This window comes from Tympanuchus pallidicinctus, unplaced genomic scaffold (assembly GCF_026119805.1).
Source record: "Tympanuchus pallidicinctus isolate F22 unplaced genomic scaffold, pur_lepc_1.0 scaffold16, whole genome shotgun sequence".
Taxonomy (NCBI): Eukaryota; Metazoa; Chordata; class Aves; order Galliformes; family Phasianidae; genus Tympanuchus; species Tympanuchus pallidicinctus.
In genome coordinates this window covers 17,819,826-17,832,055 of record NW_026294679.1, presented here as the reverse complement: position 1 = coordinate 17,832,055, position 12,230 = coordinate 17,819,826, and the positions used below count along the sequence as shown (strand labels likewise).

Sequence of the window (12,230 nt, the reverse complement as noted above, 5' to 3'; positions counted from 1 at the left end):
ATAGACACAAGGAAATATTTTCCTTTGAAGACATTTATGCTTTTATATGTTGCCCCTTCTAAGTGCCCATCATACCTGAGGAGAGACAGAGACTCATTCGTAGTGTGTTGGAGATGCATTCAGGTTTGAAGTCTGTAAGGAGAATGAGCTCTCAGTGCCAGGCAATAGTGGTTATGCTTTTTGTAGTTACTCCATGGAAAGTATGTCAGTGGAGTAGGAGGAAGAAACGTTTTACTCAGAGGGCTGTGAGGCACTGCACAGGCTGCCCAGGGAAGCTGTGATTGCCCCATCCCTGGAGGCATTCAGGGCCAGGTTGGTTGGGGTCCTGGGCAGCCTGAGCTGCTGGGTGGCAGAGGCTGAAACATTGATGAGATCTAAAGAGCAGTGGTATAAGCCACAGCACCGAAGAGAAATATGATACTGTTGTAATGTAAAAAAAAAAAAAACCCAACACTTTTTACTGCTTAAGAAGCTGTTTAGTGGTTTTTTTTTTTTTTTTTTTTTTTTTTAGAAATGAAAAAATGTATGCGTAGCAAATCTTTTTAGCAGACTTCCTGTTTAAACAGCACCATCTCTATATAGTAAGGTCTTAAGGCTGCACTGAAAAAGACACATAACTCGGCCGTGGTAACCGCAGCAAAGCTTACCACAGTCAGCACAGCCCGCTTGATGCCAGCAGCTTTAGCAAGGAGAGCAGCTTGTCACTTCCATGGAAAACCTCATCTGCTAAGCCAGGGGCAGCACAAAGCCAGAGTATAAAGCCTTTGGCATGGTCCTCTGCAGTATGGGGATTTGATGGGTGGACTGCTCGATGGATGAGGAAACGATTGTGAGATCGGACCCAGAGTGGCTCAGTGTCCAGACGAAGACAGGTTACAAGTGGCGTCCATCAGGGACCGGTGCTCTTCAACATCTTCATTAATGACAAAAGCAGCGGGGCCGGCAGTGGGTGGGAGGTGGTCCTGTCTCTCTGCTCTGCTTTGGTGACACCGTGCCCAGATGTGAACTCGTCGACACAGAAGAGACACAGATCTGTGTCACTGACCTACAGCCGCCCCCTGTCGTACACCGCACCGTCGCCTGCCGCCGCCGCGCAGCCCGACCCCCGTGTCCCCGCATCCGACAGCGCCCCCTAGCGGTCGAGACCCGGCGTTGCGCGAAGGAAGCGGCGTCACCCGGCTCTCTCGGGGTCGCGCACGCGCCGCGACGGCGAGGGGGCGGGACCGCGGCCTTGCGCGAGGGCGACGGCGGAAGCGGCGCCGCGGGAGGGGGTCTGTCGCCATGGCGACCGCAGCGGAGGGGCTGCCCGAGGCCGGCGCGCAGCCCGCCAAGCGTAAGGGACCGGGGGGCCGGGGCCGAGTTTGCTCCTTGGCCGCGCGGCCGCTGGCGGGCTGTCAGGCCGCGGCCCGCGCCCGGCCTAGGGCGGGGCAGGCAGGTTGGGCTGGGGGCTGGCTGCAGGCGGGGACGGCCGGCCGTCCGCCTGCCTGCTGGCTGGAGACGAGATTGCAGTCCCCTCTGGAAACCGAGAGCCTTTGCCTTCAGGCCGGAGGCAAAGTAGAACGGAGCCGTGAGCTGCTTCTGCGAGAAGCAGCACGAGGGCCGGTTGTGGAGGAGCGGGTTTGTGTGAGGGATGCAGCGGTTATCGCTTTCTGTGGCTCCTTGTGAAGCTGACCTGGGGGCGGCTCTCGTGTTTTAAGTCAGTGACCAGAAATAAAGATCAGCAGCGTTGCGTGCAGAGTCCTTGGAAGCCAGTCCCACGAAGGCCCACCCCCAGGCCCTTTAGGGGCTGAGCTGTGTAACAGCAGTCAGGACGGCTGTCTGCCCCTTACACGCCTCCTGGAGTGCTGTAAAGTAGCCTTGACGCTCCTTTAAGAAAACAGCCACGGTTTGTTACCCTTTAGTGTAAAGGAGACGTTTTGTGTAGAAGGTAGGTCAGTATAAAAAAGTAGCCCCAAACAATGGGTCTGTTTCATTCTTATGGTCTCTTTCTCTACCTGCTGACTTTCCCTGATCCTGTGATGTCTGTACCCTGATCAGAGGATCCCGCTGTGGAAACAGCAGAGGAAGCTAAGGAACCAGCAGAAGCGGACATCAATGAGCTCTGTAAAGATATGTTCAGCAAAATGGCCACTTACTTAACGGGTGAACTGACAGGTAAGGCATTGCAATGCTGACTTGCAAGTAAATTTATGTTTCTTTTCATTTTCTCTTAAGAAACTCTGTTGTGTTGTTTGTATATAAACTGTATGTTATAATATCTAGCAAAACTGGCAGTTCAAGACTTATATGTTGCTAGACTGCTAACAATGCTGACATTAGTAAATTGATGACTTAATGAAGTCCCAGATTAGTACAGATATTTTTTCAAATATTCAGTTTATCAGAGACCAGAATGAGTTATTTTTCTGTTCTGCAGAAGCTTGTGCATGTTATGGAGAAGTGTAGGTGAAGAAGAACAGGAAGAGAAGCAGAGCTGAGAGTGGAACATATGTAGCTATTTCCTATCTGAGTGAGAGCACGGCTCATACGTACATTTTCCAGTATTCACGCTTTAGAATAAACTGTGAAAAGTAAACTGAAATGTTAGTTTCAGGAGATTTATACTGCCTTAGATCATTGCACTGTGGGAACTTTTTAAAGCTTTCTAAGTTGTTTATCAGTTAAAATCATAACATTTGGTAACTGTTCTGTTTATCCTAGGTGCTTCATATGCTCATTTTTAAAGGTCGCAGTGTTGTATGACTCCTTTGGTTCTGTATCAGGCAATGACAGTAATTTAGGTTGAAAGGTACCCCCGCAGATCATCTAAGTTCCTGCTAAAAGCAAGAAAGACTTAGCAGTTAGATCACTGATGCAAATACCTGTTGAGCTACTTCTTAAGGCTGCTGATATCTGTAATACCATTATCCTTCCAAATTACTGTGCGTGTGTAGAAGATCTGTTATCCCTGTAATATGAATAGGGAACCAGAAACCTTGTAATTTGTCTTCTGAACATCACTGTATTCTGTCTTGAGATCCTGAATCAAAGTGACTTTGCTGCGATAGGCAAGGATGTCTGTGAGACTGAGAAAGTACTGGGATTGCCCAAAGCTCAATCTACATACATATACAGCGTTATACTAATACCTCTACTGCCATCTAAACTATTCCTACTGTATTTGGCTGTTGCTTTGAAATCTCTTGTCTTCTAGAAAAGTCTGTACCCAGTTCAAACTGCACCAGCATTTAATTAAAATAAACTCTATTGTTTTTAAGCCACCAGCGAAGACTACAAGCTCTTGGAAAACATGAACAAGTTGACGAGCTTGAAGTACCTCGAAATGAAAGATATTGCTATAAACATCAGTAGAAATCTGAAGGATTTAAATCAAAAATGTAAGTAAACCAGATAAGGGAGGAGAATAATTAACTGTGCTCTTGTATGGGAGCTGGAGTATCTAAGACGTTGATAGTTTACCTTCCAGTGGTTCTGAAGGAAAAAAAACTCATTAAGAGCTGTATAGTGTTAGAAAATGCCAATCTTCTGTACTTCATTACAGCTATAGACTATGTAGACTAAACTAAGAGAACTTACATACTGTACTACCCCCAGATTTTGAAATAAGGACTAAATAACACTACTTTTGATACAATTGTATTGTTATTTGTGTTGAGTCTAACAGTGCTCGTAAAGATTTTGTTTTATGCTGGAATACGTCTGTCAGTACCACTACCTGATTTTGGAGTGGGAAAAGGAAGGAGCTTTTAAACTATTTTATCTGAAGAACATAATGAGTGTGAACTGTTTACTGGAATTGAATTAGTAAGAACTGACATCTGGTATTTTTCTGGCCTTTAAAGATGCTGCTCTTCAGCCATATCTGGAACAAATCAACCTAATTGAGGAGCAGGTTGCAGCTCTGGAACAGGCAGCTTATAAATTGGATGCGTATTCCAAAAAACTTGGTAACTATTGTCTTCTGCTCTTACTACCTAGCAGCCTAGTCCTGTGTAAGGAGATTTAAGAAAACAAAGTAAACTGCTTTGTTTAACATGTCTCAGTGACAGAGTTGCCCATGCAGCATAGTATTGATCACTTTCAAAATAATGACCGGTAGAAGTGTATGTGAAGCAGAAAATGTTGATAAAAGATTAATGTTTGAATTTATAAGGACATAGACTCATATAGGTCTTACTGAACTGTAGCTTGTTAATGAGTCTTAATTTCTTTTGTGCAATATGGACTGATACAAACATTCAAGACACATACTTAATCTTGCAAATTGAGGCATTTATAAAGTTCCACCAGGCACCTAAGTCCCCTTGGCTTATGTTAATGTGAATTGTCTGACCTGAGTATCTAGTTCTTAAAAATCCCATTGTTCAATTAGATTTGCCCAAATGCTTTAGGAGAAGGTGGCCCCAAGTGATTCATCTAAATTAAATTGGATTTCAAGATGTATAGAAGAGTACAGGATTCAAATCTTTTACCTGTCCAGTCCTAAAACACTGTTATTTTTCCTTCTGCAGAAGCCAAGTACAAAAAACTGGAGAAACGATGAAACTGCAACTGTCTTTTTAAGTTGGAGTTGGGCTGTGGGTCAAACTGATCTCTGAGTTGCACAACATCGCTTTTATATGTTGACAAGGATTTGGTAATAGCTAACGTAAGACTGTTTTTTTTTTTTTAATCTATTGAATACAGTTGGCTGTATTCAGGCCTAAGGCTGAATGGTGTTTTCCTCTTCTGTAATGTTTCTGTTGCCTCAGTTCAGCAGTGGAAAGTTGAAACTTGTCCCTAACCCACATCTTGATACTGGCTATCCCTCCATTAGTCCTATGTTCAACGTGAAACATTCTACCAAGGAAGAGCCCTGCATAACCTACAAAGACATTTTCACTTAGTAGCAGCAGGACATTAAACCAATTTTTTTCTTTCATTGAGGTCTGTATTGAGAAGATTCCCTGGCCTTTGGAGTTGTGAGCATGGTATTGAAAACACTTAAGTTTGTTATGCATTTTTATCTGTTTAAAATAGAGAGACTAGTTATTATAAACTTAAAATAAAACAACTTGCTACATTTGTCTCTCTGAAATCTCACAAATTCCTGTTGGAAAGGCTATGTAAGTTTTTCATAGGGTCTGATAATAAAGACAAACACTGTACAGTTACTGGAAATTGTAGAAAAAAACCATGCTTTAAACTCTTGTGTGAAGTATTCCTGCATTTATATCCTTTGACTGTCCTGATCTCTGGTGAAATTACAATCACTTCAACATGTGCTTAGTTAACTTAGTACATCCTTTCTCTACTTTCCCAAAGAAGTTTCTGTGTTTTTGATCCTATTCATTTTTGAAGAGGTATGCCCAGCACAGAAAATTCCTCTACCAGGTGAACAGTACTCCAAATGGCTAATTTGACAGAAACCTTTTTACTGAACACCCAGACAAAGTTTGGGCTTTCTTATACCTATTGACTCAAACTAGTTGAAGCTGGCTTTTGATTGGATTCCAGTAGAGAACAGAACAATTACTGATAGAGTTCAAACTTCATACTAGCTGTTTGGAAGTGTGATTTGTGAGGTGCCAATATGGTAAATGGTAAAGAGCACGATTCTGCCAGTTATTGTATAACCACTGTATAGATGGTTGATGGTCAAGTTTTCCTTAGTGCTATTTAAAAACTGTACAGCAAGACCTTTGAGAGCCTTCAGCATCACTTAGAAAGTCCTGGGTTTTAACATGGAAAGTGCTACTCTGCATGACTGATGTAGACTCTGAGAAAGGTTTTTTTGAATGAGCATCCATATATTAACAGGGTTGAGTCTCCCAAAGATAACCATGTATGTGTGTCTGTGTTGCTTTTGCTCACAGTTAGTTCACTGATGAGTTTTCTACCTGTGTAATTAATTAAACATTAGTACTGTTATGAGAGCAACTTCCTCCAGCCCAACAAGAGGATGTAGTGACACACATCTAAACCCTTCGTGCCTAGAAACTGGTATTTGAATGACAGTAGTTTCTTTGTGATCTTTGATGCTCAAAAGTGTAATGTATCAACAGCAATAAGACGGTGTGGCAGAGTCCTGTTTCCCCAGCGTTTCATGCACCTGTGATTGTAGGAGAGGTGAGCGTGTTTCAGCCAGACTCACCAGTGTTGACAGTACCATCCCTTTGCTGTTATGGAGGAGGATCACAGATCCTTGGCTGCTGATAAGAAATCTATCTTGAGGGTGCTACTCAGATCCTCTGCTCCCTGAACAAATTGGAATTTTCATTACAACATATTGCATTCACATGTGGGTGGGAACATAATTCCTGATCCCCTGCCAGTCCTCTTACCTGACCCCTATCCATCTCTAAGAACAGAAAACGCAGTAGTTCCTATCAGGTTGGAAATGGTTCTTGACATGTGGGCATCAGAATCTAGAGCTGAATAGTCACTGGGAATCTTAGCAGCATAGGCTCATCTGGGATTGAAACGAGACCATTGCCCTTCCAGCCTAGTGGTTTCTTTGATTTCCTACTCCTTCCTGGAAAGTGGTGCTGGAAGTACATAGCTAGTGCTAACATAGGGGGAGTATTCTCCACTGCAGAATAGCAGCTGGCCCTGTGCTATGGCAAGATGCAAGGGCAATGTGAAATGGTGGCAGATTTGCATCCCCGTATTACACTGTCAATCTGGCCATGTGCCGTGTAGAGCATTGTGATCTTGTCTATGTGATGAGTCAGATGCGTAGCTCTAAGTGCCAGTGACTTGTCCTAGCACTAGTCAGCAAGTCAAATAAATTCTTCTTTTGTCAGATAACCTACCAATCAAATACTGGATACAGAATGGAACGTGACTCAGACAGGCTCCATACTGTAATGGCAGTGTGCTGGCAATTATGTGCAAGTCAGCTCCATTATCAGATGTGTACCATGTTATCAGACCTTGTGGAGACAAACCAAGTTGGGTACAGAACTGAATACAGGTCAGCCCTGCTGTATTTAAGATGCGTTGCAGTCACCATCCCATTTTCCTTAGTACATGCTGTCCACGTTACACTTGAGACACTGAAACTCGTAGTGTTCTAAGAATCCTCTGTCACTGGAATCGTTATAGCAGCCTTGCTGTGTAACCTGAACAGACCATGAAGAACTGCACTGCTCTCCACGCTGTTTTCTATTTATGTCCTTCAATGCTTCCTACTGTGGCTGCCTTAGACCCTGTTTATCTTGATGCCATGGGAAGGCATGTAATGGAGAATATATTTCAGAGCTCTTAGTCTTGCTTAGAAGAAAAAGGAAAAAAAAAAGGTGTCATCATCTTTAATATTTGTTCAGTGCATAAATCTCCCCCCGTGCCACAGTTTCTTCCCTAAAACATGCAATCATAGAATAGTTGAGGTTGAAAGGGATCTCAAAGCCAATTTCTCCAACCTCCTGCTCAAGCATGGTCACCTGGAATGGCTCACCTAGGACCATGCAGCATGTGATATTGCCACTGCCAGCTTTGGACATTATGGCAAGCAGATTGAAAGTTTTCCTAACACAGAATTTGGATATATATTCTGCCCTGTTTGGGCAAAGATACTGCACGTAAAGATAGACTTGCTAGCCAAGGAAGAGCACATTCTCAAGCGCGCAAAGGCTAAGGTTTGTCCTTCAGTTGGCAGAAAACTGGAAATTTATGATTAGACAGATTGTCACTGCAGAACACCACTCTGGACTACACGTGTATTAGCTGTAAGCTGTAAGCAGCATCTCTCTGGTCTCCAAAGATATGTCTGAAAGCTGAGGGTGCTGTCGGTGTCACAACTGAAACGGGATTAGTGCCTTCTAAGAGAGCATCCATGCACATTTTATTAGCAGGTACTCTTTCTCTCTCTTCAGGGTCAAGGCAGTCAAGGGGACAGAGTGACAGTAGTCAGATAAATACATGTGAGTAAAATCTCATTACCTCTACACTTGCCTCACCCTGGAGAGTGCTGTCTGCATGGAGCTTCCTAGCCTTCCCCATGCCACCTCTTTACTGTTAGAGCCCCAGCATCTGGTTTGTCTTTCTAGTGAGGCTGAAGAATAGGTTTAAATACACTTCAGTGGCAGTTGTGTTTGTGTATGTTTTTCTTAGAACTGCTGACTTAGCCACATCTTGTTTTACTCATGGATGCATTTGGTGGTTGATGTGAGATTCTCTCACCACACAGTACAAACTGACATGCTATTGGAGAGTCTGGGAATCTATATGATCAAAGCATAGGAAATTTCAAAGAAAAATAATACAGCATTTCTCTGCTTCTCTTCCTTTTTGGCAGATTTGCAAGATGGCCACAAGAGGGTGATGTTTCAGCAGAGAAAACTTCCGTAAGATAAAGTAGTTAAAACAAAGGACCAGTATTGTGTTAAAACTATTGCTTTTCTCCTTGAAGAAAAAGCTGTGCTGTTTTAAAATTACAAAGGTGGAAAACTCCAGGAACTCTGAAGATGGGGAACCATCTAGCTATGTGTTGCACTTTGTGTTTTCAAGTAAAAGAGTTAAGACATAGTAAACTGCTCCACAGACTCCTGAGTGTTGCACCTGCAGGAGGCAGAGACTGGAGATGCCTCACAAGCGACTGTTCACTGGGAGAAAATTTTAGAGAATGAGTACCTGAGTGATTATGTGATGGTGGCATCCCAATTATGCCAGGAGCTGGCAACTGTGTTCTCATTTCTGTCTTTAAATAGCCATTCTCCTCTCTGAGGGCTCTCTGTGTGAGTGGTGGAATCCAAATCATGGCAAGTTTGGCAGGTCTTTGAAAAGCAGCACCACAGGAGAGACATGGTGAAATTCCTTTGAACAGCGTATTGCTAGCAAACTGTGTAGTCCAAAAGGTTGCTGTTCAAATATTTTGCCTGGAAAGTCCATGAGACATCGCAGAGGAAGCACAAGGAGATGGTAAACCTTCCTCTCTTCTCTTCTGTGGCATTTCCTGGTGCAAAAGATAATAAGAAAATAGTAGTGTTTGAAGAAAGAACATGGAAGATCACAGAGGAAAGAGGGTTGATGGATTGGAATCAAGGGACAGAGTATTTCATTAAAGTGATTTGTGCAACTGCTTTGAAGCTGAAAGCAGTTCTTGACAAGTTGAACTGCAACTGCAAACTGGGGATAAAACTTATCCTAGCAAATACAGCAAATATGGCAGAAGTTATCCAATATTGGTCTCTAGCTAAATATGTTACGTGTGCAGTGTTGCACCTGATGGCAAGCATACAAGAGAAAAAAGCAATATGTAGAGAACAAACATTCTGTGAAAGTATGATGAGTTTTGTTAATGAGAGATTTGTTAATGATTAATGTTTGTCCCTGCTTTCTGGTATTACAGTAGAATGAAGTGGAACCTTGACAGAGGTCAAGGTTAAAAAAAATAATTAAAAAAAAAAAAAAAGCAGTTCATCCAAGTTTGTCAGCAGCTATTGGTTTTATCTAACCAGTTATGCTTAATCCAGAGGAAGCAGGAGCTATTGATTGCCTTTGCACTGTTATTTATTTATTTAATTTATTTATTAAGCTATAGCATACACAAAGGGAGATTTCCAGGATGCAGCATCAAGCCCTCCTTTGATTCAGCATTCCTGTTTCATGTTGTAATGGAACCCCTGGGATTCACAACTATTTTCTTACTGTTTGCATTGTTTATCTCCTTGTCTCTTCAGCCTACATGGAGGAAGTTGTCTGAAATAGGGAAGTTGCCTCCTGAACCGTTTGCTTTGCCCTTCATAAGAAATACACTAACCAGACCTGAAGAATGACTTGCCTTCAGAAGATGTCGAGGGAGTTTGCACGATTTGATGGTGCACATTAAGCAGAACCTGGTCCAGTGATTAAAAAACTTGGGACTGTATTGTAGTTGTAATAATAAGGGTGTATTTTTTAAGATGAATTATATTTGTCTAGAGACTGATCAGTTGGTGATGGCAATGCACTCCCTCTCTATTGGGTATCTCATCCACAGGTAATCCAGAAGAGCCCTTCTCAGGCATGTTTTGAGCCAGTGCTGAGTTTCTAAAGTATGTTTTGGAAAAACAAAAAAAGATACTGTGAGCTACATGGTACCTTTTTTACTGTGATGATTTCCATCTAAACTTTTTAATTCACTAGTCCCATGCATTTTCCTCTGAGAGTTATTACGGCTGGGTAGGTTTGTTTTTCTTTTGGTGATGGTGTTATTTGTACTAACAAAAGCTTTAAGAAAACCTAGAATAGTGGAGCAGGATAGGCAGTAACCAGAGGTAGTAAGTAACCTTACTTCAGCTCTTTAGCTGAACCTGTGCCTGTGTCCTAACCAATTTGTTTATGCCTATGTGTAGCTAAAAGATCAACTTGTGGAATGACTGTGACAGTTTTGCTCACTCATTCCTAGGCATGTGTCCCCAAGATACAGAGCAGTCTCACACACTGCTTATAGAAAGGATTACAGTTGAAGAGGCAAGAGTATTGACAGAGCAAAAAACATCACCATTCTTTCTTGCTTTGACTCAATACAGTTGACAAAATAGAAATGATGGAATGAAAATTAGTCCATGACTGTGAGGTTGGTACATGAATAATCACTTGAATAAGTAGTTCATAAGGACTGCAAAGAAAAATGGTTATGGACCAGTTCACCAACTGACAATATAAAATCAAAGAAAGACCCCGTTCAGATGATTGAAACCAAGCGCATGACACAAATTCTGTCATACAGGAGGTTAAGCAATGAAGATCAATATGAATGTATGTGCTTAATTAATGGGAGGTGGAGATGTTGATATCACATCCAAGAAACAAAGCAATGGATACCAAATCTGGTGCAAGCCATTTGCTGATAGTTGCTGATTTTGGTCACATAAAATCAAAGAATGGCCGGGATTGGAAAGGACCTCAAGGATCATCAAGCTCCAACCCCCCTACCAGATGCAGAGCCACCAACCTCTCCATTTAATAGTAGACCAGGCTGCCCACAGCCCCATACAACCTGGCCTTGAACACCTCTAGGGATGGGGCATCCACAACATCCCTGGGCAGCCTGTTCCAGAATCTCACCACTCTCATAGTAAAGAACTTCCCCCTGACATCCAACCTAAATCTTCCCTCACTCAATTTAAAACCATTCCCCCTTGTCCTGCAGTTATCTTCCCTTTCAAAGAGTTGAGGTCCTAACATGCAGAGCCCTTATTAAGGTTATAATAACCTGAACTTTGAGATGACAAGGATAGGGAATTTAAGAAAGCTGTCTCATGCAAAGTTATTTGATAGTTCAGTCACACAATGTGGTGTAAACCTCCACCCTCTAATGCAGGGTCTGAGCTGTGCTATAAACCTTAATGTTTGTTATTCTCAGGAATCTGAGTATGCACTATCACAAATCTGTATGACAGCAGAGAATTTCTAGATCCAGATCAATTCATGCCAGAGCATTTCTTGGATAGAAATGGTGATTTTAAGGCAAGTGAGTTGTTTCTGTCTTTTTCTGCAAGGAGTTAAACTGTGTTTCTTTCAGATCCCAGACTCTTCTTTGGCTTTGCCTTGACTTGGATCGCCTGAGAAACTTTAAATTGTCTACAGCAGTGGAATGCAGTGCCCAGGGAGATGACTGAGTCACCATCCTTGGAGGTGTTTGAGAAATGTTAAGGTGTTGTACTGATGGACATTGTTGGTGGATGAAAAACTTAACATGAGCCAGCAGTGTGCTCTTGCAGCTCAGAAAGCAAATGGTATCCTGGGGTCCATCAGAAGAGAGGTAGCCAGCAGGGAGAGGGAGGTGATTGTCTCTACTCTGCCCTTGTGAGACCCCATCTGGAGTACTGTGTCCAGGTCTAGTGTCCCCAATAAAAGAAAAACAGGGAACTGTTAGAGAGGGTCCAGAGGATGGCCACAAAGATGATGAGAGGGCTGAAGCACCTCCCCTACGAAGATGGACTGAGGGAGCTGGGTTTATTCAGCCTGGAGAGAAGAAGGCTGCGGGGTGACCTCATTGCAGACTTCCAGTACCTTAAAGGGAGCCTACAAAGAGGAGGGGAGTTAACTCGTTACAAGGGTAGATAATGGCAGGACAAGGGGAAATGGTTTTAAGTAGAAGGAGGGAAGACTAATTTGAACATCAGGGGGAAGTTCTTTACCAAGAGAGTGGTGAGGTGCAGAAACAGGCTGCCTAGAGTGGATGCCCTGTCCCTGGAGGTTTTCAAAGCCCAGGTGGGGCCCTGGACAGCATGGTCTAGTATTAGATATGGGGATTGGTGGCC

At 43.0% G+C, this 12,230-nt stretch overlaps 1 protein-coding gene across 3 annotated transcripts; it reads left to right on the top strand.

Annotated features, from left to right (window-relative positions):
• The first annotated feature begins 1,210 nt into the window (after nt 1-1,210).
• On the top strand, nt 1,211-9,407 carry BLOC1S2 (biogenesis of lysosomal organelles complex 1 subunit 2). 3 transcript variants are annotated; one of them, XR_008205340.1, is made up of 6 exons: nt 1,211-1,333; nt 2,038-2,154; nt 3,258-3,377; nt 3,843-3,947; nt 4,512-4,648; nt 8,279-9,407. XR_008205340.1 is itself a non-coding variant. In XM_052678153.1 (5 exons), the coding sequence occupies exons 1-5, from the start codon at nt 1,282-1,284 to the stop codon at nt 4,541-4,543; spliced, it is 426 nt and encodes a 141-aa protein (XP_052534113.1). In that variant the 5' UTR covers nt 1,211-1,281; the 3' UTR covers nt 4,544-5,077. The 3 variants fall into 3 exon arrangements, 2 of the variants coding, with proteins under 2 accessions (XP_052534113.1, XP_052534114.1); XM_052678153.1 differs by lacking the exon at nt 8,279-9,407 and having other exon boundaries at nt 4,512-5,077; XM_052678154.1 differs by lacking the exons at nt 1,211-1,333; nt 8,279-9,407 and adding an exon at nt 1,454-1,927 and having other exon boundaries at nt 4,512-5,077.
• The last annotated feature ends 2,823 nt before the right edge of the window (nt 9,408-12,230 follow it).

Excerpts from the sequence above, each read along its gene's own strand:
- BLOC1S2 (XM_052678153.1), top strand. The coding sequence starts at position 1,282 with ATGGCGACCGCAGCGGAGGGGCTGCCCGAGGCCGGCGCGCAGCCCGCC. Across the intron at positions 1,334-2,037 it reads CGGCGCGCAGCCCGCCAAGC|AGGATCCCGCTGTGGAAACA; the intron begins GTAAGGGACCGG and ends TACCCTGATCAG. Across the intron at positions 3,948-4,511 it reads TGCGTATTCCAAAAAACTTG|AAGCCAAGTACAAAAAACTG; the intron begins GTAACTATTGTC and ends TTCCTTCTGCAG.